Source organism: Cupressus sempervirens, chromosome 5 (genome assembly GCF_028749045.1).
Source record: "Cupressus sempervirens isolate cs-2001-9-10 chromosome 5, ASM2874904v1, whole genome shotgun sequence".
NCBI classification, from domain to species: domain Eukaryota; kingdom Viridiplantae; phylum Streptophyta; class Pinopsida; order Cupressales; family Cupressaceae; genus Cupressus; species Cupressus sempervirens.
Window position 1 is genome coordinate 190,500,180 of NC_143122.1, and position 25,705 is coordinate 190,525,884.

At 35.1% G+C, this 25,705-nt stretch overlaps 1 protein-coding gene across 2 annotated transcripts in view; it reads right to left on the bottom strand.

The window, feature by feature from the left end:
• Window positions 1-589: 589 nt before the first annotated feature.
• The window catches only part of LOC149555043 (amino-acid permease BAT1 homolog), a 36,444-nt gene continuing 11,328 nt past the window's right edge, over window positions 590-25,705 (bottom strand). For both annotated transcript variants that reach the window (XM_089829067.1, XM_089829068.1), the window contains 5 exons: window positions 24,329-24,448; window positions 2,808-2,999; window positions 2,009-2,314; window positions 1,702-1,884; window positions 590-1,416 (listed from right to left, as the gene is read on the bottom strand). In XM_089829067.1, coding sequence (XP_089685193.1) covers window positions 925-1,416; window positions 1,702-1,884; window positions 2,009-2,314; window positions 2,808-2,999; window positions 24,329-24,448 — 1,293 coding nt within the window. In that variant the 3' untranslated portion in view covers window positions 590-924. The remainder of the gene's footprint in view (window positions 1,417-1,701; window positions 1,885-2,008; window positions 2,315-2,807; window positions 3,000-24,328; window positions 24,449-25,705) is intronic.

The window sequence follows — 25,705 nt, forward strand, 5'->3', positions numbered from 1 at the left end:
ACATAATTAACCATTAGAGTTTAATGGAACCCTGTTTTTTTGTCGATACTACGTAGTTTTTTGTTTGTATCCTGTTGTTGGCATTATTTGATACTAATTTAGTTTTTAAATGTTTTATCTTCATGCACGTTGGTTTTACATGCCAGATTCGTGAGGTTTCGGATGCTTGGGAAAGCACAGAACTTGCCAAAGACAGTGTTGTATAAAACCTTGCTAAACTAAACATAATGGATCATTGCAATTCAATAAAATTGAGTATCCCGGTAAATAATCTTCTTTTGTTGTCAACAATTAACGTGAGCAAGAATAATGCCATTCTATAAGATTGTGATATTGCTATCAGGATTAAACTGTGTGATTTTTGAGTCAAACTCATTGACCCATATTTCATGAGTAGTAATCAGGATTTAACTGTGTGATTTTTGAGTCAAACTCAGTGACTCATGAAATATGGGTCAATGAGTTTAACTCAAAAATCACACAGTTAAATCCTGATAGCAATATCACAATTTGACTTGCTGTGGAAATTATCTCCTACTTATCAATTCTATAAGATTACGACTCTGGAACTTTTGGAGATGCCCCGTCGTGGCCTCTGATAATCTCCATCTTGAAGGTGTTTATCTTGCAATAAAATAGAAAATTCTATATTACATGCAGTTTACAAAGAAAGTGGCGCAACCCACTACTTAAAGATTTTGTTCCACAAGAACAATCTTTAGTGACAGCATAGGCTGGAGTGTCCTTTCACAGAAAAAGGCTTCAGCTGAAATTTGGGTCTATTTTGACAGTAAGAAAAGCCAATCCAAACACTATAAAGAGCTTTAAGGAATTGACGTAGGATCATGATAGGAGCCTGCAAAATGCATGAGATATGAAAATCGTAATGACTAGCAAAAATAAGAAAATAATTTATATGGACTCCTAAACTTTGTCATGTGAAGTTCCAATATTCCTTACAGGACCCTTAAACCACTTTCTTGCATCCACCAACCACCAGAACAATATCAGTCCCAGAACTACAGCCAGTGCTAAGGGTGCATAGTTGAATGTATTCCATTCAATGGGATATATCGTTGGCAATAGGAATACTGAACAGGTATAACATATCCACAAGAATGCTATCAGACAAATTGGACGGCTAGCACGCCCCAAGAAGAAAGGTCCTGGCTTAAAATTCTTCCCCGGAATAACCATTCTGGCAAATATGGGAACAGCGTATCCCCCAACCCATCCTATGGTACAGATTGATGTGATAGCAGTGAATACCACATTTACTTTCAATATAGGAAGACCCAAGAGCATACATAAAACTGCACATAACCATACTGCATTTGCAGGAACCTTGTACTTCGGGTGCACTTTACGCCAAACTCGTGAGAATGGAATGCCTCCATCTCGAGATAAAGCATAAACCTGTGACAATTGAAAATATACATTAGAGACAACGTTCCGAGAATCTCTTACAAGTTTGACAGTTCCAATTTTCCTATGACTATGTAACACACAGGAAAACAAAGTTTAAAACATCAGCTTCATCAGAATTAAACATTCTATGGAGAAAAAATTCTGGCCAGAGTACCATGAGCATGTAATAAAAAAAGAGGGCTTGACAAGTTTTTGAAAAGTCAAACGTTTGCTCTGCCAATAAGCTTTATGTTCAATAGAGGGGAAAACAACAATACAAGTTTAGAAACATACAACTCGAGCAGCACTTGTTGTGATTGAAAGGCCTCCAAAGAAGAAAGAACCCCATATAACAAGTAGCAGAACTATCGCACCACTGGAATTATGATATCGACCATGAAATGCATCATATAGAATCTGAGCTGGCACAAAGGTGCCAGCTGTTTCATTGCTTGTATCGTACAAGTAACTAGGGTCCTGTTGGCAGTAGATATATAAAAGAAATGTTAGATTGCACTAAATACCAACAAACCAAAGAGCATCACACTATCATAGAATAGTATGAATGGATGATTCTTTAATGCGCTAGCACTGCAATTACCTGAATGCTAAATGTAAGAGCTAAGATATAGGCCCATCCAAAAACTGATATAATTCCAAGACTCGAGAGTATGGCAATCGGACCATTGATGTCTGCACCCTTTGTTTCTTCAGTTAAATGTGCCGCAGCATCATAGCCATAGAGTGAATATTGACTAACAAGGAAGGAAAGAACTACAGCATATGGCTTGCTTCGAATTCCTGTGGATGCAGGAGAGGTCTCAAAGTGTGTGAATACATATGATGCCGATTGAGTAGTTTTTGCAACTAATGGAAGCATCACAACAATAATTGCTCCTCCTATGACCTGCACCACATTGGGAGACATAAAAAAATATGAAACCTGATGTAAAATTTCTTGCAAAAAGAAATGCTCTCGTTGACAGGCGATATTTTGCAGATTTTAAGTTCACGACAGTAGTCCTTTGTAACAATTATTTCATTTCAGAAAGAAAAAACTTAAAACATTAGGTTGTCTTTAGGCAAAGAAAAAATTTAGCAGTTTATCAAGAAATCGATTGTCCTAAAACAATTTTTTTACTCCAGGCAGTTAAATTCATTGTATGGTTCATCGAGATTGTCTGATTATCTGATTTTATGGAATGTGTTTCTTCAGTATCAGATTGGTCCACTTACCTTCTAATGTTTGTGACTCATAAATCTTTGCCAATACAAACATTTTGACAGACTATCTATATGACGCTATTTTAATTTTTTAACATTAAATTCATGAGAAACTTGATGATCTTCATTATCATGCTTTGCCTTACTGATATGATACAATTAAGTACAATCTATACCTGCCACCACATTGAGATGGTATCAATGAAAGCAATCACATCCAAAGCAAATGTGTTTAAAATGGCCCATATAACAGTGAGCCCCATGTACATGGCAAGAAAGACTCCACGTGGAGCCAGATAACCTCCATCTTTATTTGTTCCAGTGCTCAGTAATATAATACTTTGTAGGGTTTGTGATCCAGCATAAGCCTGTAAAACAAAAGAACCAAAATCAATCACATTATATCTGTTTTCTGTTGCTCCAATCAATAAAAATAAAAATACATTATCTATAATTTACACACAACACCGAGTCCTCTAGGTTCAATTATGTTTTCGTTATAGAAAGCCTATTCAACAGATCTTCGTTATTAATAAAGACAATTTTGCTGAAATTAATAAGAAAACCCTAACAAAAGTGGGCATAGATAGCGAAGGTGAATTCATAGCGACTATGATACTAGAACTATGTGAATTCAATCCTCCAATAAGTCTTTAGAAGATAAGCCCCTATGATGAATATTCTTATATAAGAAAATAAATGAGAGATTAAAAGGATGAATCTAAGATCTACTGAGATATCGAATCATAAATAAAATTATTTAATAATAATATCGGCCATTGTTTTCTGAGGGCATCCAAATTGATTTTGATCTTTGATCAACTTTGCCTATAAATTTAAATGGAATTTTTTTAAATGCCGCTCACCTGTGTGCTTCAAGAGCCTACCCTTGCATTGCAAGCAATGATGGTATTGCTTCGTTCGGGGGTGATCTTCCCTCTTCTGTTGGTGGAAGCACCCTTTCCCCTGTTGTTGTGCCCACCTCTTCTGGTCTTGTAGGGCCCATGCACTCTGCCAATGGTGTTTCTGCTTCATTGGGTGGTGTTAAGGGCTGGACACCTGGTGGCCCTAATCATAATGTGGTTGATGGTTTTGGGCCACTTTATTTGCCCAAGGCTGATCAGATACTTCCGTCTTCTGGTGTGGTTGCTTTTGAGTCTAGGGTTTCTGCAACAGGTTTTCCTGTTGTGTCTTCTAATTCTGGGTTGGCGACCAGGGCTCCTATTTTGAAGAAAAGTGAAGTTGATGCTACTACGGTTGGGACTCCTGGTAAGTGCATTTTCGCTGCCTGCGTTCCCTCAAATGGTACTTCAGATGCTGTGAAAGCAGCGACTCGTAATGGAAGAACTGAGGTTGCTCCTTTCTTCGTCAGTCATCCTGTTGTTGTCTCACTAAATGTGGAGTTTGTGGAAGAGATCAATTTTATGTCCTCTAAATTGTTCACACGTGTTGTCATTTGCAGATTTAGGGGCTTTTGGCCATCTCTTCCTCAACTTCACCAGTGGATTACCAGTCACTGCAAGCCTCTTATTCAAGGTACTATTACATCTTTCCTTTAGCCAAAGGGTTTTTTGCACCTAAGTTCAAGAAGGCTTTGGATTGATAGAATGTCCATTGCAAGCATTTTTTTACCTCAGAGAATCACTTTCCTTTGATGATGAAGCCATGGCACGCGGATCTTAACCCTTCTTCAGAAACCTTTAGCAAGGTGCCTATTTGGGTTCGGCTCCCCTACCTACCTCTTCATCTTTGGGCAGATCCTGTCCTGGAAGAAGTTGGTGATGCTCTAGGTGACTTTCTGATGGTTGATGAGGACTCATCTGATATGCTTCACTCTACCTTTGCTCGCGTTCTTGTTGATATTGATGGTTCTATGGGTTTAGTTGCTCAGATTGAGCTGAAGTCTCCAATGGGCTCTTGGATCCAGTCTATGGCCTATGAGGGCTTGCGTTTCAGATGTAGAAAGTGTTTCAAGACAAGGCATGTTGCAACTAATTGTTAGACAGGCAATGCTAAACCAAAAAAGTCTCCGTCGTGGTGGAAAGGTGCTTCTAATGATCAATACACAGTTTTTAAGGGCCCCCTTCATTTGGATGGGCAATGCCAATGATTCAGTATTAGCCCATGATGGTAAGTGTACTCCTGATTCCACTAAGGGTACTACCTCTTTGGAAGGTGTTGCTACTCCGTCTAACGACAAAACTGAAGGTGTGTCAAATGTTTCTGCTAATAGTAACTCAACTACCATACTAGTGTCGTTGTTTCTACTTCTCATGTTCCTAAAGAGCCTATCGCCCCTACTACAACAGTCAATGATGTGTCCTTTGATGGTGTTGGCCCTACACCCCTTGGTAAGCCTGCTATCCCTATCACTGTTAGTGTTGGCTCTGCCTCTTTGGGTAAGCCTACTATCCCTGTCACTGCTGATTCTAATAGATCAGTGGAATCGTTGGCTTGGCATTCTGTGGCAGCCGAGGTTGAAGATGGATGGATTACAGTGGAAGGAAAACATTCAAAGAACCCCTCTCCTTTCAACATGACCCTTAGATCCCACAAGCAGGGACATAAGGGGAAATCTTAATCTTATTGTTTTTTCCTTTTTTGTGGGGCGGTTTGTTGATTTAGTATATATCCTTTTCTAGACCGCCAGCTTGTGTTTGTGGGGGTTGTAAGTTGTTTAGCACCCCCTTCTTGGTCTTTTTCGTGTTTTGTCCATGTTTTGTATCTCTTTGTGGAGCTTATTTCATATCTTTTGGTGTGGGTTTCAAGGTCCATTCAAAAACTGTTGTCACTTAATCAAAAACTTTGCCTATAAATTTGAATCTTTGACATCATGGAACATACCAAAAATATGTTTCATAAACATGAAAATATCAAGATACAAAGCACACACATAGATGCATGAAAACACAGAACAGACACAAAGTATAGATGAATGTAGAAAGAAAAAAAGCATACTAACTTATAATATACTATCTTGGATAGTACTATTATTAAGTTAATATAATGGATTGTACATGGCTAAGGTGAATTCTTTCACTGAAGTATATTTTTATCTCTCTCTCTCTCTCTCTCTCTCTCTCTCTCTCTCTCTCTCTCTCTCTACAAGAGCCAATACAAGGGAAGCCAACAAGACCACTAGAATCTGCCATTTGGCTATTTGTAGTTTGATGCAAAACTCAACAGACGTTCATATTTTCTATATTCTTGCTACTGTTCTTATAGTTCCTTTATGCAGTCTTGCAGTATACACTATGGGGGTAAATTCTAATAAATCCTTGTGAATCAGGAACTAATTGTCACAGTACATTTTCTTTCTCCAATCTTGTGAGTATGACTATATTTAGCTTCTCATATATACAATCACATGGAATAGCAAAAGGATTTGCAATGTTGAAAATTTTAACTCGTTGGTTTGGGCCCTTGTCTTCAGATTTCTCATACACTTTGCTGAATTTCATTAGTTCCTTTGAAGTTACCTTTTGTTTTGATGCATCCTTTGGTTCAAGATAAACTCTTTGCTCCTTTTATCTAAGAGATCTTGATTGTCGCTGGGTGTTTGATATTTTGTTTTTCTCCTAAATGTTTCCATTGCCTATTTAGTATTTGGGCATACCCTTGCCAAAGGATTTGCGATATTGAAAGTTCAAAGTCATAATATTTTCTATGATTACTAAATTACATGGAAAAAATGGCATCTCAAGTACCCCCATTTTCCTATTTCAAAAACAAATCTATTTGTACCAGTTCCAATCTCCTATACCAAAACTAGTAATGGTCTCCTAGCCAGTTGGCACCACATATATCAATTGTTGGTGTGAATAAGGTATTTTATGTAACTAGTTCACTAGTAGGTCCTATTCATAGTCCTAGGAATCTTTTTGGACGTCGTAGTTGCCAATTAGATCTTATATTATCTTTTGGCATTCGATTCTCGAGTACTAAGTCATTTTTAGTTGTCTCATTGTATAAGATTAAGAAACATATAACAATCTTGTCCAATGCTACCTATCAACCTTGGCTTATAAGCAAGGCATCATATGTGCATATCGTGATGTAGTATCTAACTCAATTGTTACATCCCAATTTTTAACCTAGCTTGAAATATTGCCGTTGAGGTTCGCATTAAGTCAGTTGGCAGTTTAATTATAATCTAGCGAAATGGTAAGATAATTGGTCGTTATGATTTCAAGTGAAGATGACATGTTAGTTGATTGTTAATCGCGTATTCATGGAATTAAGATGAAAGGATAATTGTTACGATTATTTATGATTATATAATTTATAATTTAATTATGGAGAAATTCCTTGCAGGGAGCATGTCGAAGGGGTGGAAGCATTGTCAGAAAAGAATTAGGCAGGGCATCACCATCACTGGGCAGACGGGTAAAGAATCTAGCGATTTGAAACAGATTACATCTGTGGAACTGCATGAGTTATTTAAATAAATAATTTAATTAAAATAACTGAGTTAAAATATAAAATGTATCTTAAAGGATTTTAATTCATCTTTCATTATATTGTTTTTAATAATTATTTGTAAATGTACATTTAAATATAAAATGATTTAGCACCATTATAATTTAATAATTAATTAAGTGATGTTGCTTGTACATATTAGATTTTAATAACTATAATAAAACCTTTCTTCTTTCTTTCTTTCTTTCTTTTCCTCCTCCTTTCTTTTATTCTTTAAATCGATTTGAGATTCTTCGAATGGCTTCTTGTAACTGATGGTAGCCGAAAAGCCAAGCATCTCTTTTTAATAGTCTCTTTGATTGTATTTTTGATATAACTCTTACCTCTGTGTAACCCGTAACTTCTCATTTTTCATTTGTCTATATGTTATTGTTTAGGCATTTAAAGTGAGGAGAATAATTCTGAGTTTTGGGTATCAGCTCCAAGGTTCACCGACTGTTTTCTTCAATTCTACAGCAACAAGTAACCATAGGACCTCAACTAGAAAGGTTTGACTAAAGTCACGATCAATCTGGTATAAGCCACTACAGAAGTTGGAACAAACTGTTAAGGTCACATTAAAAAAAAAACGTAGACCTTGTTTCCTTCCTTTAATTCCTCATATTGCTTTGTCTAACAACTTTGATTCAAGCAAAGCTCTGTCCAAGATTCGTTGGTGAAGTAATGTAAGACATCTGCCATTAACCAAGTATGTCTTATGTTTCTTATTTGCTAAGTTAAATACGTCTCAATCAGAATATAGCTCATACACTGTCGGTTCTTTGTTACTACTTTTCTTAGGATAACGTCAGCAGTGTGTTGTTAGAGATACTGAACCCATAACATGATATATGTAGTTTAATCCGAATACATGGGATAGTAAATAGATTCATTTTGTAGCTTGATGCAATCCATAACAAAAAAATATGTAAGAATTAACCATCTCAGTTTAGAACCAAGTACATCCTCTTATATATTTGCAATGAAGATTTTGAAAATCAGAACACCAATTTATCAGCAATGATGCATGTTAAGGTGAAGAGATGTAAAGAAAATCCAACGCACTGGAACTAATATAATCACAGAGTGAATCATGATGGGTGGTAATAGATTTCTAGTTCTTGGAAACTGTTCTTATATCATAGATGATTCTTTATTCATAAGAGTGTATGAATCATGCATATAAGAGATAGAAATGCAATGAAAGTTGTGAGCAATTAAAATTAGCTTAGAATGTAATACATTCATTCATACCATACAAAGATAAAAATATTATCATGAATCCAAACACCATGGAAACTCACCAGGCAATATGGTGAAGTGGTGGAGCTAATTAATTAGACATTCAATTTTGAGATCTTTAAAGAACATAATTATGTGATCATAGTTTGCGAAATGCTAGATGCATGTATAATTGACAGAACTGGTTATTCTGAGAATTCCTAACACCTAGGACTCACCCGGCTGTATAAACAAGAAAAAGGGTGGTGAGGTGAAAGAGAGGAATCTGCAATAAGAAAAAAATAGTAACAGATAAGACATAACAACGTTTATCATTTTTAATATGAATCAATTAATAGCTCATGCATATTCCTGTTAATGAGATCTCCTTCTGCCAAGTTGTATGGTGTGTTAAATAACCAAGATGTCCAGTGAATGGCAAGATGTCCCCTGTCTATTCCGAGTAGGGAGGGCCTTTCTCGTCAGAGATTCTGTGGGGATAAAATTGTGGTCCGAGGTTGGGTGGTTAAGCCCTTGACAATGTTTCACCTCTCCTCAAGATGTTGGACATGCATCAGACAAAGATAAGCTATGCATTCAATTATTTATCGAAAAACAGGTAATATTACTTTTATTTATGAGGAGGTAAGATTAAATTGAGTTATTTCATTGTTATTGTTATTTTATACCTAGATATAAGAGATAGAATCATGGATTGCTTTCATTTATATGAATATCGAGTATAACCATATTTCTAATCTTGAGATACTGTCACAGTTAAGTAATCGGAAGGAAAGGAATCCTGAAGCACAAAATTGATGGAGTGATGACTGGAACCCTAAGTGATACAGTGGGCTCAGAAGCCCTAATTGAATCGATGTTATTGGAAGCCCTAATTGAATCTGTGGTACTAAAAGCCCTATTTGAATCTGTGGTATTGGAAGCCCTATTTTAAATTAGTGGTATCGGAAGCCCTAATTGAATCTGTGGTTGCGGAAGCCCTAATTGAATCTGTGGTTGCGGAAGCCCTAAGTGAGTTAACGGTATCAGAAGCCCTAAATGAACCGAAGGTAAACAATGCCCTAATTGATACAATGGTATGTGATGCCCTAATTTTTATTTAATGGTATTTAATGATAATTGTCATTTGATTTTGGTTTAACAATATTGGATAGAAGTCGTTTTTGTGGTATTGTTATAGAGGTATTTGTGGACTAACCCAAGTGGTTGCAGAAGTATCCTTGGTTGATTTCAATCACAGTTGTCCGAGGTATGTGGTTTTAATTTCTGTAGTAATTTCATTTGATGGTGTTTTTAAGTTTTTAGTTAAGAAAATTTTATCTAACTGATTTTTAATACTAAATCTTATTCACATGAACCTAAACGATATAACTGTCTTCCTATGAAACGAAGTAGTAACTGTATTTCTTGAGTATGGTATTTGTTAATTTAGACCCGAGAAATCAAGATGTTACATCAATCTAGTCCATTGTGCCAAAAATCAAGCATTATTTCTCTCTTGCTTCTCTCTTGTGGAAGGCATCTTTTTGGTTTTGCAACTGATCATAGAGGCTTGAGTCCATTGGTGACTCCAAAATAATATCAAATCTCAAAATTGGCTTCTTCTCAAATCTAGGAGGTAATCAATGGATTTTTGTTACATCCCAAATTTTGATCTAATTTAAATTTATTATAGCTGTTGAATTGAATGGATTTTCTTTCATAATCATGTGAAAAGGGTAGTTAAATATAACCATTGTATTTTATGAAAATGTTGTTGTCATTATTTGTCTAACTGTTTAATAATGATAGTCGTTATCCATTATTTGTCATATGATGATGATAGTAGTTAGCAGTTGCTTGGTTTCGAAATTATGGTTAATAATTAAACTCCTTACTAATATCTATGTTAAATGTTATTATGGATTTATCATGGAACTTGTTATTATTGTGAAAAATGCTGCATGGGTTATTGTAGGAGAAGACGAAGGGGAGAAGCATTGCTTAATGGGATCAATGTAATGGGGTTCTATCTTAGTCTATTTATTTGGTCGATAGGTATGACCTCTAACTATCTTAGTAAGGACCTAGCAACTTGTATAGCAAGGTACAATCATTTGGACACACATGAGCTATTAGATAAACATTAAAAACATTAATGATTTTTAGCTTAATTAAAATACATACCTTAAACGGCTTATGGTTAACATTTTCATCGCTTCTTTATAATACATGTATAGGTACATGCACATAGGTATAGAAATAAAAGTGACACCATAGTATTAATTTTAATATAAGATTTTATCTAATTAATATGTACATTTAAATACGTGTACAAAAGGATAAAATAATCTTCTAAATGAAGCATGTATTTAGATATACATATTTAAAAGATACGACCTTGGATAAAACATATAATATGATGCCATCTTATAAAATATATCTATGTGCAAGAAGATAAATATGTTTATAATTATCCTTATTTTATAACCTTAAAGTTCTTTTCCATATTTATTCAATTCTTCTTTAGAAACCAAAATGTATACTTGGCATATAATATCGATGTTCAAGAAGACAAATCTTTTTAATTCTTTAAGAGTTATGGCTTCTTGGAAGCCTTGATATATCGAATGCCTCCATATATTTGGGAGCGGTGGGAAACCAAAGAAACATGAATTGATCTCTCCTTCCATACGATTTACGATTTACCTCTGCAGTTCTTGTAACAATTTTTCCTTCTCCTTTTACCTTTGCTGAAAGTTGTGATTGATAATCACTCTGAGCTGTGCATTCAAAATTACTCCATTGAAAGAGCTAGTTGTTAGCATCCAGGAAAGGCTCTTCCTTCTTTAAACAACTAGGTTATGTGGTCAGCTCCCCATATCCAATTGATATATATATATAACTACTAGCAATTGTATTTACAGCAGTAAGGTATATTTCCATGAAATGTTGTACTTCATCTTTGTTGGTATCACCGAATAAGTTCTCAGTGAGTCAGATATTCCCATGCTAAGTCAAGACCAATTATTCATGACAAGTTTATACATCTTTATTTTACTGCTGTATGACAGAACCGAATTGTATTTTTGTAAGTCTTAAGATTATTTCCCTCAAGTCATAAAAGTTGTTATATATTGGAACATGTAATATTCATATACCAGCTAAGGATCAGCAGAATGAGTTGGTTTACTCTGACATACAAACACTTGGGATTCACCCCGCTGTATGGCCAAGGAAGAGGTGAAGAGGTGATAAAGAAATCTGCAATAACATGAAAACAGAACCGGATATGACATAACAATCATATATTATTTTAAAAGAAAAATCATTTAAATAGCGCATGCATGTTCATATTTACTGTTCCCCTATTCTCAAGTCGAGCGGTGGTGATCGGGTAATTAAACCCATCCAAAAATCTTGGCCAAGATCGTTAAAGGCGTGTTTTCCATCTTAAGATCACTTGATGTCAGCAGTGCCAATTATTTAGACATGTCCGTCCATAACTGTGCGGACATTCTAAACACCGGAAATGCTCAGGTTGCTAAACTAGTAGTACCCCAAGCCTGATCCTAGAGTAGGGAGGGCCTTTCTATTCAATAGATTGTGTGGAGATGAATATGGTTTGAGGTTGGGAGATTAAGCCTAAGTAAATGCTTCTCCTCTTACCTGAAAGTCAAGGCTTTTACAACCAGTTAAAGACCCACTAGTTACCTCATATATGATTTTCTCTTTCCATTCCTATTATGCATTTATATTCCTCTTGTTTCAGATTATATATTTACTTTACTTGTATGCAAGGAAAGATAAGAAATCCTTATTTCAGTTACTTCAATTAATCATTATTGCAGTTACTTCGGTTAATCAAATTTCAGTTATTTCACTTAATCCAGATAATCAGTTAAATCAGTTAATGTCTCATGAAAAGGATTTAAGATGTTTTGTTTCGGTAGTTAGTTGAAGAAAACTCTTTCATTTTTATGTGAATCCAGATATTAGTTCTTCTTTCTTTGTTATGAAAATTCATTTGTTACAATTTTGGTGTCATATGAACTTCATGATTGGATCTATGGCATTTAAGAAAGTCAAGTTTGGCTTTCGCTACACCAAAATCCAATATGCATGGCCAAATCTATGAGATTTTAAATTTGGGAGATGGATCTAGGAGGTAGCTCAAATTTTGGAGCACTTGCCAATATAGACCCTACCACCGATTTCTTCCAAGGCTATCAATAGTTTTTTTTGTGCTTGCAAATATAGACCCTACCACTGATTTCTTCCAAGGCTATCAAAAGTTTTTTATACTTTCGTCATTGTACAAAATCCATATTGTTGATGAGAGTTTTTGCACGTCATCGCCAAATGAGATGAGACAACCATAAGGTTCCTAACATCGGGTCTTGACTAAACTTCGATATAATATGATAATTCTTCACAAAGGGACTTAGATAATTGTTCTTGGACTACAAATCAATCTCTCTCTCTGTTACATCCCAAATTTTGACCTAATTTTAAATTTTCTCATAGCCATTGGATTTAATAAGTTTTTCTTTCATAATCATGTGAAGTAGGTAGTTATTTATATCCATTGTATTAACTGTTAATGAAGATGGTTGTTAACCATTATTTGTTATATGATGTTTAGCAGTTGCTTGATTTTGGAATTATGGTTAATAATTAAAGTCTTTTAAATGTTTATATGGAAAAGATTATGGAACTTGTTATTATGGTGGAAGTGTTTCTCGGGTGATTGCAGGAGAAGATGAAGGGGGGAAGCATTGCTAAACAAGATCAACGGAATGGGATACTAGCGTAGTTCAGTCAATAAGATTGACAGGTATGATCTTAAACTTCTTTGGTAAGGACTTAGTGACTTGAACTTCAGGATACATCTGTAGAACCCGCATGAGCTATTAAATAAACAATTTAAAACATAAAATAAATTAATTAAAATATAATACGTACAAAGGATTTTAAATGATCTTTCACCATATTATTATAATATATACTTATGTACGTACACAAATATAAAAATGAAGTGACACCATAATATTATTTTCTAATAATAAAATGATGCCACCTCACCAATATATCTACGTGTACTTAGATAAATATAAACCATAATATTTTTCGAATTATAGCCTTCAAATCTTCTTCCATCTTTTTATTTTTTTTTGTTTAAAAACCGATTGAACACTTGGCATTTAATTGGCATTCAAAGAGCCAAGATAATTCTTTATGTTATGGAAGCCAAGAGTCTCTTTATTTCTTTTATATAGAAGATCTAGAGTGAGAGGCGGAGATATCTTTTTCTAGCACGCGACTACCTTTCTCAAGAGACTGACTCTCTCTCTCTCTCATTTCCAACTTTCATTCATAAGTCGATAACCTGCAAATATCATTTGAAAATCATTGCCGCCCATAGCATTCCAAGTCCTTTTTAGTCTTGTTTGCAAAAGACATGATACATTTATACACTAGATTTTTGCACCTAAAGAACGTTTGTGGAGGGACTAAATCATAGTGGCCAGCTAGGCTCATACTTCTTTCCTTTTCCAGAATAGTCTCAGGTTATGTAATCAACCATGTTCCAAGCTTGAGTTGCTATTGTTTTTCTGACTTCCATAATAGCTAGACTATAGATATAATCATCATAGACATTATCAGATAGAACCTCTTGAGAAAAGAGATATTTAAATGCAATAAATCCTAATTTAAATATACCATTTGGAAATCAGAATTCAATAATGTTTCTACTAGTCTTAAAGATCATATTCTTTCAAGTCACAGTCTGTGATAAGATATATTATTCAATGAATCCTTTTAAAATTAATGAACAGAGAAGATTGCTCAGAATTTTCAAGCACCTGGGACTCAACGATTGTATAGCCATGTAAAGGTGAAGAGGTGAGATGAAATCTGCAAGAATACAGAAGTGGAATCAGATATGATTAAATAAATTAAATAATCTTACTAAATAGCTCATGCACGTCCTTATTAATATTTCTTGTTGTCAAGTAGAGAGGTAGTGATCAGGTCATTGAACCCATCAGAGAACCTTGGCCAAAGTAGTTTAAAGGCATGTTTGCCATCTATTGATCACTTGATGTCAGTGGTGCCACTTATGCAGACATGTCCGTCCATAACCATGCTACATTCTAAACACCAGAATACTCAGGTGGCTGGACTAAGAGTTTCCCAAGCCCGATCCCAAGGTAGGGAGGGCCTTCCTAATTCAATAGATTGTGTGGGGATAAGTATGATCCGAGGTTGGGAGGCTAAGCCTAAGTCAATGCTTCTCCTCTTACCGAAAGCTGAGGCTTGCACAACCAACTAAAAACCCACCGGATAATACTTGTATGTTTCTTCTTTCCATGATAAGCATTTACTTTACTTGTATATAGAAAAAGATAGTTAATCGTTATGATAGTTATTGTTAAATACAGTTATTTTCAATTAATCGTTAAACTAGTTGTTTCAATTGATCATGGATGCAGTTATTTTCAGTTAATCGTTAAACCAGTTGTTTCAATTGATCTTAGATACAATTATTTTCAGTTAATCGTTAAACTAGTAATTTCAGTTGATCATTGATACAAATATTTTCAGTAGGTTCTTCAGTTGATCATGGATATGGTTATCTCAGTTGAACATGATTATTTCAGTTAACTGTTGGTAGTTAAAACAGTTAATGTCATATGAAAAGGAATTCAGTTATCTATGGAATGAACGTTGAGAAAATCTCTTTATAAACTGTCTTTGTTTTTGTTATGAAAAACTCTCTCTCTCTCTCTCTCTCGCTCTATATATATATATATATATATATATATATATATATATATATATATATCTATAGTACGCCCGCATGTGTTGTTTTTCTTGTAGCCCTTCCTAATGACAGGACTTCACAAGCCTTTTATGACAGTTCATTATTCTACTAAACTTGTTCAAAATAATAGCAAGAGAGAAAGGGTTTAGAAAGCTATCTAAGAATCCCATAAACAATGACAATAACGGATAATTATTCGAATAGATGTATCACATAAACTGATTTTTGTGTAATCAGACTACTCATAATGCCTCAGAATAGTGCAATCTTCTAAGGAAACAAAAGACTTCCAAACTGTAGGCAAACATTCAAGTACCCAATACTAGTGCAACTCAAACACATATTCACAATTGAGCTAATATTGCACATGGGTCCAGACTAACCATGCAATAACATACATCAGCTAGATACAAATGATATGAACAAAAAATCCATCAAATATCTTCTCATTTTACCATCCAAGACACTGAACTAAAACTAACATTGAAGAATAGAAACCATTTATACATTGGAAAATTCCCAGAAAAACACCCTAACTTCAATGCTTCGCTTGCATTAACTTCAAATGTTGTTACAAAAGTTTATATCCATCAATTCCTACTGTCATTCCTTATGAAATTCTCTTTTGCTGCAAATTATTGTAAGACAAAATTTTGTGCATCCAAGGGATTGTGGAATCCCCTCCAAGGGTAAAAGTCCAACATTTCTTGTTCATTTCCTCCAATCTTTTGATTCCTAAGGTGAGTCCTTGTATGCCCAAGAGAATATTAAATCTCCACTAAAGGCAAAATTTTGACATTCTCTTGTCCATGGCTATTCCATATATCTGACCTTCTACCTTGGTCATATTTCTCTTTTATTTCACTCAATCCCTCCATGACTTAATCAATTCAAACATTCATTCCAAAGTTGCGAAGTCATAGCAGCTTTATTCATCCCACACTTATTTTCCAATTCCTTGCTTCTTCTTGACTTATTCCTTGATGCCAAGTCCCAAAATCCTTGTCCTAAATTCATGTGTCAATCGCTTTACTAAATTCCAAAAGAGAATTTGGGGTATCCTAATGACTTTCCACCTGTGGTCCTTTACCATTCATTTTGTATCCAATCATAAGCAGGTTCAGAGGTTGCAACTAGCCAGTTCTCTACTCTGCAGAATGCGTTCCAATTTCCTCCAGTATAGAGATGAAAAGCAAAATCTGGACCAGAAGTACTCCAAACAGAGAGGTCACCAAACGCAAACATAACCTAAGGGCACAAAAAAGAGCAACGGGTCGTCGTCTGCAATGTGGCATGTGTGCAAGGCACAACACATAAAGTAGTATGAATTTATACTTGTGCTAGCATCAACAAATCCAATAGTGGTCATGCTAAACATTCCTTGTTTAAGGCAACATATCCTTCCGTTCGCATAATCCTTGGGCTACCCCTGCATCACTTGTTGTTGTTGCACGTTGGTATAAATTTGCAGAGTTTCTAAATTAAAACATCATTTATTTTTAATTGGTAGTTTGTTTTTAGTTTAGGGATCATTTCAGGGCTCGCTTATAAGTTGGCGGGGAGGGAGAGAGATTTCTACAAGTTAAAGCTTTGAACCTCCTTTGGCAGTTATAAATGGTACATCCTCTTTATAAATTTCACAAACTATATGGCTGGATATATACTCACTCATCATGAAAACTACTAATTTTAAATTTCTGTCACAACATATACATCACTGCTATCTGTTGTATATATATCTTCACTCACACACACAACACTTGCAAATTTTCTTCCCTTTCACCATTTGAATACACACACTTTCATACTTATTATTTGTTCATGATCTCCAATAAATTTGTGCTTCAAACCTACAAAATCAATTTTCTCCAAAACATTGCCCTGCAAACATTCAGCCCAGATGTGAACTTTGAGTGAATCCAATTCTTAATCCTTCCTCCACACATAATGACTAGATGAATCACACAATATTGGCTAGAATCATTCACCACCAATTTCAATATATACCCTTTAGTCAACAAAGCAAGAGAAACAAATGGTGACAAGCCAAAATAGATTCTGACAATATCCAAGGATGTAATATATGGGCATTCACACCAGTGTGAGAGGCAAGAATCATGTAGAGAATCATGATAGAGGCAGGGAACTACATGGAATGAGCAAACCAATCACTTTGGATCTGTGTGTAACCAAAAGAGCAATTACAACAATCGATGGCATCATATTAGTAATTGGTATTCATGGCAGAAAGGGACTTACTAGGATGAGGAATGAAATGAAATGGATTATTGAAATGTGGATCAAGTATGTGATCTAGGTTCAATCAAGATAAAATCGCAGATATCACCTCTGGATGGTTGGAAGATATGGCATGGCATCATTTGTAATGACTCACAGCCATCTTACTATTTAGCTTATTTTCACATTTCAAGGAAAAAACACGTCAAGAAGGGATAGCTTATGTACCTAGGGGTATATTATTATAACTTATTTCAGTGAACAGAGATGCCAAGTTGTAGCACACATCCCTTAGCTAAACTGGGTCATGTGGACAACTTGTGTAATTAATTATATTAGGTAATAAGTAGGCCTACACTGAGATTGGTGATTTACTCCTCAATTATGTTATTAGTATGTATTTATAAAGGAGTGATTATCACTGTAAGGAAATGTGAAGAGTGTGATATTGCATTTGGGTTCTCTTGGAGACATAGTGTTGAGTGGCTTTTTCCATAGGGAGCATTATATTTTTGCAATAATTGGATATTGTGGATCTTGGCCCACAAACATCTCTTGGACTGCATGTCATATCCTCTGCATTACCTTTATGCCATCAATGTAAGAGTGGATCTTACAAACTAAGATTTGTTCATTGGTGAGGAGGCTTGCACCATACAAAGATGTGAAAGTCAATGAAGGGTACAAGCTAATGTTTGGTAGAATCTCATTTTATCTTAATTTAAAGGATGTGATCTTAAAGGAGTTTGCTAGTATTGTTAACTACAATGATCAAAGTATTTCTACTCTTCATGAAAAGTATAAAATGATGATCAAAATTGATGGTCCCTCTGTTGGTTCCCAAAACCGCAGATTGGAAACCCAAGAGCCTGCCACTTCTCTGATAGGACTTCTCAATCAGTTCTGGCCAACGAACGGAAATCACATAGATTCCCCTGCACTTTGGGCTCCGCTACACCTAGGCGGGTTAACCTTCACCTTGAACACTAATTGCTCGGTTCAAGGTTTTTCTATAGCGAATTTAAACTTAGAGCTCTTAGATTGGCAAGGTCCTCGAACTCGATGAAACTAAAATTTGATGCTGAATATTTGATAGTTGAATGTTTTGTATAAATTTTGTAAATAGTGGAATTGATGCTTGTAGAAGAAATATATAGATTTTCTGACTTCAATAAAAAGACCAGTGCCTTTGCTCATCCGGGTGATAGAGTCAACTTCAGTGAACTTTCACATACAACTTCATAATGTTCAATGCACTTGTACTACCAATAATTTTGATAATCCAAATGCGACAGACCAATTATAATGCAATTTTTAAATTAGTCCAGATTGAATTTTAACTCCACTAAGACAAACTGGACACAACTGCGGAAACAATTAAATATTTCACAATACCTGTGATGATCAAATTTAAAATGCTAACTAACCATGTCCACTTATCTGATAACAAAATCATATACAGAATTTTAAAATATAATTATGAAGGACGATTCGCCTACAATTTAAATCTCCGCGCCATTAAAGATAAACAAAAGATATTTTTATTTTATTTAAAAATAAAATAATGGACTTTATTACAAAATCATAATATTGCCCTTATCTCTCCATACAATAAAATATAAATATAAAATGCCTCCTCTCAATATGAATGTTCGGATATCTTGATTTTACCCCCCTCATCTGAAATAATAAACTCATATTTATATCCTATCTTGTTCTAAAGTCGTGACTTTTATTTTGCCCAATTGCACCTCTTTATTTAAATAATCCTACTCTAACATAGTCGTAGCTACAACTTTTAATGACTTTAATCTTTTAATAAATATTTTGTTGTGCATCTAATACTTTCCTTTTTACGAATCAAACACAAATCTTTATATTTGTAATGTTTCTTCATCGGTTACGTGCATTCGAAAACATTCTTTTGTGCAAGACGTGTTCCTCCAGCCGTTGTTTTCTTCTCTGCCTTCACACTTCAGAATCGGCTTTTTGCTTCTGCAAGAAGTCGGGTGAGAAGGAAAGAGTTTTATGTATAACACAGAAGGCAACCAATGTCCTCGTGTCTTCCTTCCTTGGTCCGGCACAATATGCACTGGTGGCCTTAAACTATTTCAAGCATGATATTTACACTTCTATACTCGATGACTCACTGCATGGTGCCGGCAATGACCTTTTGTCTTTATTTGCTGACTGGAATAGAATAATGACGATTTGATTAGAGGGTTATATCATATGTGTACTGTGAATGTGTTTATTTCATACTCCTGCGTGTGTCTTCAGACTTTAGCCATACTCTATACAGAACTTATGATATTTTCCGCACGTATATACTCTTCCTCTTCTGATGTGATATTGCTGTGCATGAATCGACTTCAAATTGTTCATCTGGCGTTGAAGATATCCTGTGCCTTCTTCAGCAACAGTCTGTGGTTGTAGATGGAATATATATTTTAACCGGCGTCAAAAAGATTTTCATGCACTCCTCTCAAGCGTACACTTTCAAACTCGGGTGTCTTTCCATGGCTCCCTCATACATATCCCAATGTATTAGCTTTCTGTTTAATCTCCCAGTTATATGCATCAATTCATTTGGAATTACTGTTCGAGACATATGTTCCAATCATAAATTGGCACTGTAATCCTTGCAACAAGACCTCAAATTTCAGTGGATTCAATCCAATTAGTAATCCATTACATACAAAGCATGATTTTTCAAATTCTACTTCTCATCAGTAACATCTAGTTGTTTCAGCTCGTGCAACTTGAAAGAATCCAATGAGGCATCTGCTTCTTTCACACATCCATGAACATCATGAAGCTTAGCTAAAACTTGCTGTGTGATGAAGTAGTTCTCAGGTTCCAGCTCTTGATTGCTTTTGAATATGCTTTGTAATACACATAACCTGTTATGTAGATCTTGAGGATCCTCTCTTCTATCATTCAACTCTTCCTCTTTGCTTTGAACTTCAAAGTCTGAAGATTGAAGCTCTAAGACCAAATTTTCCAGTTCTAGTCTTGCCTCTTCTTGAGAGTCAAGTACTATTTTCTTTCCATTGAGAGACTTCTGCAAGACAAGCTCTGCCTCTTTCAAAGCAGCAGATTCTGTATTTATTATTGTTTGTACCTGCCAAATTGAAGAATCTACCAAATCCAATTTTCCTTCAAGCTTCTGAATATTTTCCCTCTGTTCCTTTAGTACCTCCATAAATTCTTTTAGTCCATTAACAAGTTTTTATTCTTTCTTCCTCACCTTTCAACAAGGATGCAGCCTTAACAAAATGAATCGGAGTATGTTCTGCAGATGATCTTAAATCCGAGAAAAGCAGCTTGTTTGTCTAACTGGACCACCACTTTCTCAGCATCAACCCTCTGATATGCCTTGGATATATGCAGACTTTTTAACATGGTGAGAATGAATTATTAATTTGACCAGCATTTTCTCGTGTTTAGACTGTCATCATCATATTCTCAAAGCTGCTGAATGTGATCTTGAATCAACTTTAGATAAAGTGGATAATCGCTGCTTGTTCACTGATTTATAACACCATCTTAATACTTGGCTTCGTATGTTGCTGTAGGCTTTTATGTCACTGCTATTTATTTCTTTATTCTTTAACAGGCATATATATTATTCTCCAGTCAATACTACATAATGTGTAAATTCAGTATTCTGTGCTCACATATTTGCATGCAAATTCCATGTCTGCAAAGTATTCGAATAGGAATCTGTAAACAAGCCCTTGTTTGCAGGGAGTAATCCTTGTTATGATCTAAAAATAGAATATTGATCTCCAACATGCTTCAAGAATGGAAACCCTAACTCCTGTGAAAATCTAGGCTCTAGATTTCATATTGCTTATTCTTCAAGATCAAAAATGGAGACTGGAAATTTGGGCTCCATCACCCTCCATGGATAAACACTCAATATTTAAAAGCTCTTTTAATTATAATTCTGTAGAAAATCTTTTAATTTTAATCTGGAACTCTCCAATTTGAATTTTTTTTTTTTCTTAAATTAAAAATTTCAAGGTTTCGTTTATGACTTTATAATTCTTAGCTTTAGAACTTTGCTTCAATTAATTGTTAGTTTATTTTCGTCTAAGCAGAATTGAAGTACATATTCTATACACTCAATAAGGTACAACTAATTTGCATCAAAAAGGCACATGTGCATTCAAACTTGCCCCTTCTTTTGCTCAAACAAAATGACTACAATGGGTAACAAAGCTGCAACAAGTAGACTTGAGCATAAAACTTGGATGCTTTTACTTCCCAACAATATTCATTATTTAAGGATTCAAATAGCCGAGTATTCTGTTAATGTGAGTGTCAATTGCACTCCTTGTGGTTCTTCTAGTCTCCCTACACAATCTAACATAAATGATGGTGATGATAACCTTTATGAACCCATATGATGCTGATTATTGATCTTGTAATTTTAATATTGAACAATATATATCTATCGTGAAATTCAAGTTTGACAAATTGGCATCACAATAATATTTTTTAATTTTTATGGTTCTTCTGCTTATTATATGCATGCTATGTAGTATTTAAGATTAATTCCTGTTTTTAGGCTGCAAATATAAGTATATTTATGTTTTTTCATATGTTTTTTGTAAGGAGCATGGATACAGCCAAAGCAAATCCGGCCCCCAAAAGAATTTGCCATCCCAGCATACCAAACTCTTGTATCTGAAACGGTAACTCGGTATTGACCTGAACTAATAGATTCAAAGATGAGTATAGTTATGGTTTTCTTATGTTTATTGTAAGGGCATGGATACAGACAAAGCAAACCCAGCCCCCAAAAGAGTTTACCATCCCAGCATACCGAACTCCTATACCTGAAATGGTAACTTGGTATTCACCTAAACTTAAAGATTCAAAGATGAAAATATAACCAACTAGTGCAACCTCAAAAAACATGAAAATCTAAGAACTGGTTTGATTAATAATCAGTGAAACCTGCGGACTTGCACCCTCGTCCAAACATCAAAATACTTGTCCCCGAGATGTCCTCGCACCAATTACTTGGAGTACCCAAGTACCCCCCGCCTCCGACATTCTGCAACCACAACGCCATTGCAATGGGTACTTAAATTTCTATATGAATTTTGATTTTTGAATGTTACATACTATTTTACCATGTTGAATCTTCAATGGGTTCTAGTTCATGTTGCAATTTTGCCATGTTCAAGTATTTCAATTTAGTATTTTATACTGAAATATCATTTCATAACTAGCATTTCAAGTTCTATAAGTATAGTATACAACACCCCTCCCTGCCTCATCGTCTTCTGGCCGTAACCCTATCATCGCAAAATTGAAGCCCATTGTCCTCCTATCCCGACACTCAACATGATGTCCAGCCGTCCCAATGTACCCCAGTGCTTGTGTTACACTGTTAATAATTTAAGTAACAAAATCCTAAAAAATTGTTAGCTATTAAAAGGATGACCTCTAAGGGCATGAAACATGAAAACACATATTTTTACGAAAGTCGTATGGAGAAATAAGGAAGTGTGCCTCTTAATAGCTCCATGATTTTGAGTTAGGCGTCAGTTTCGCCATAAATACAAAACAACCACCAACACATCAGTAGATGACTACTATCCAATTTTGTTTCTGCTAGATGATGACAAAGTATGGTAATTGCAACTGTAGCAGGAGAACTCGCCAAGGCCTGAAAAATAAATTCGGGGAAAACTTGGCCAGTTTTCGGCAAAAGCTCAGGAACTTAAAAAATTGCTTAATTAAAATGCATTCTTTTGCAAAACTTAGTAAGAAGATGCATCGAATGAATCAATAAATAAGAATACAAAAGAAACACGCTTAGTCTAGATATGTTTTAAACAGCAAGTGGGTATAAAATTGCATTCTCGTGAGGAATGTTGATGGAAGTAAATATATCATTCCAATTACATCTTCCTCTTCTCACCTCTAGTAAAAACTAAGGTTGAGATAGAACTAGAGGGTTTAATCCTAGAAGTCTACGCTAGGCACAATGGTGCCTCCTTGCTCGGTATGTCTAACTCAGTCTATGGCTCATCCTCCATCCTGGATGTAGCTCTGCCTCTCTCTTCTCTTGGCACTAGCAATGACTACTCATTCAACTTAATGTGATTCAATGTGAAACCCGATTCACCCCTCTCCTCCATTGCTTGGCTCTCCAAATCATTGATGTAATCCTCTTCAAAAACTATGCTTCAAATCGATAGAAATCAGTTTGCAAGTGTTTGGAAGAATATTTTCCCTCTCTCAGCAAAATACAAGTGAAGAAATGAGAAATGAAATTAATTGGGTCGTTTTTTCCCTTAACTGCATTTTTTATACTACAACCAAGTTTTTAACGCAAACTCGGCAAGTAAATTCAGCAAGTTTTTGGCGCCAGTAAAAGTCATAAAAACTCACCAGCCCAGAAAACTCAGCCAGTAGTACATCTATGATGGCAACTATTTCTAAATATTCATTGGATATATTACTGGTCGAAACATCATGACCAATACTTAAATATATTAAATATTTTTGCTGAAAAGCTTGAAGTTTTCAAACCCCATAGTTTCACATATGTAGTATGAGTCTAACAAACTTCTTCAGCTGTACCAATGTAGATATTATTCTGCAGGATAATTGACTTTCAAAAACCATTCAATGACACATTTTGGAATTCAACAGACACTTGTAGTGCGTTTACTAAATCCATTGCCTGGCCTTACTTTTCTGATTAGCAGTATCATATTTTATTAAAATGACGATCTAAAAAAATCTGAACTCAGAAACTTGACACAGATAAAAATGAAAAGATCAGCATACATAGACAAAAGACTGCCTACCAGATTTGAAGAAAAATCTTCCAGGCTTCAAGGCAGTCACTGAAATTTTCATCATGATACAAACATTCTTCAATCTTTATCTCAATATGGAGATCAAAAGGGTTGTGTGGAATACCTGAGTTCCAATGCCTGCAATCAGACCGATGGTTTCCAGCCAGGCACAACACCAAGATGCAAATGGACCCCAGACAGGGCCAGCCAAATGAGCAGCCCAGAAGTACAAGGAACCAGTTGTCTAATTGGAAATGACAATGAACATCATATTAGTTTAATGTTGTTAATATGAAGAGGAGGTACCCATAACATAACAGATGTTATACAGTTAAAAAAAATAACATAAGTCTACAAATAAACTGCAGTATCTACCATTTTTTTCACATTTAAAAGGTTAGTAACAATACTTGTTGAATTACCAATTTGCGACCATGATTCAACCAATCCCATGAGGAAACAGATGGTTTATTGACAAAATGTCTGGGCAGAATATACCAGAATATCAGAAAACTAGGGTTCCAAGCTCATCGAGAGCTTGAAATATGATGTTTCCCTTTTCTTCTAGACGATATGCCATACCAATGTGCCACAGTAACTGCAACCAGTTTACAACTAAATCCAAAATTCCAAGATAACTATGAAGCAAAAATTCATTCATAATTTATATTAATATAAATTGTGCACTACTAACAATATAATATTAATTTGCACTGCAGTGTTCATGCATGTAGATTTTTCAGGTATTTCAAATTTAATACAAAATAGAACTGAGATGAATGACCTGAATGTAATGCATAGGCCAACCTAATAATGACAAGGAGAAGAACAAGGTGATTGGCTTTCCTTCAAGTATCTGTGTTAATATCAATGGCCATGATGCCTCCAAACAGAGCGAAAGCAAAGAAAGATTCGAAGAAGCCTTAAATACTAAGTAGTATAAAAGAAGCATTCTTCAATGGTTTGCAGCACCATTGGAAAATAGGAGAAAACTTTGCAGCGGCAGAGGTGCTTTGCATTGGGGTATAAGGGTCTTTACACAAATTTAATGGGAAAAACAAACTCACAAGTTTTAACGACAATTCTAAATAACATTTTAGATTCCAAAACTAGTCAATGGCAAGAATTGGGCACCAGCAAACTACAGGAAATAAATAATTGTGTACTTTTAACCCAAACATATTTTTCCACGTCATTGAACCAACTTGCAGTAACAGATTACCAAAAAGACCCTACCATTCATAAATCTTAACAATTCTTGTACAAATGCTGGATCTGATTCTTCATGGCAAATGCAACATCCCAAGTTTGCAACATCCCAAGTTTTTCAGATACACTTTGTCCTTCCTGAGATATTCCAGGAATGTTTTTAAATGGTAAACCTAACTAGAAATTACAGATAACCAGAGTGGTAGAAAGTTCAATAAAGGTTAAGTCTATTGAAATTGGTAATGAATTTGATTCATTCATTAAATCTTAACAATTCTTGTACAAATGCTGG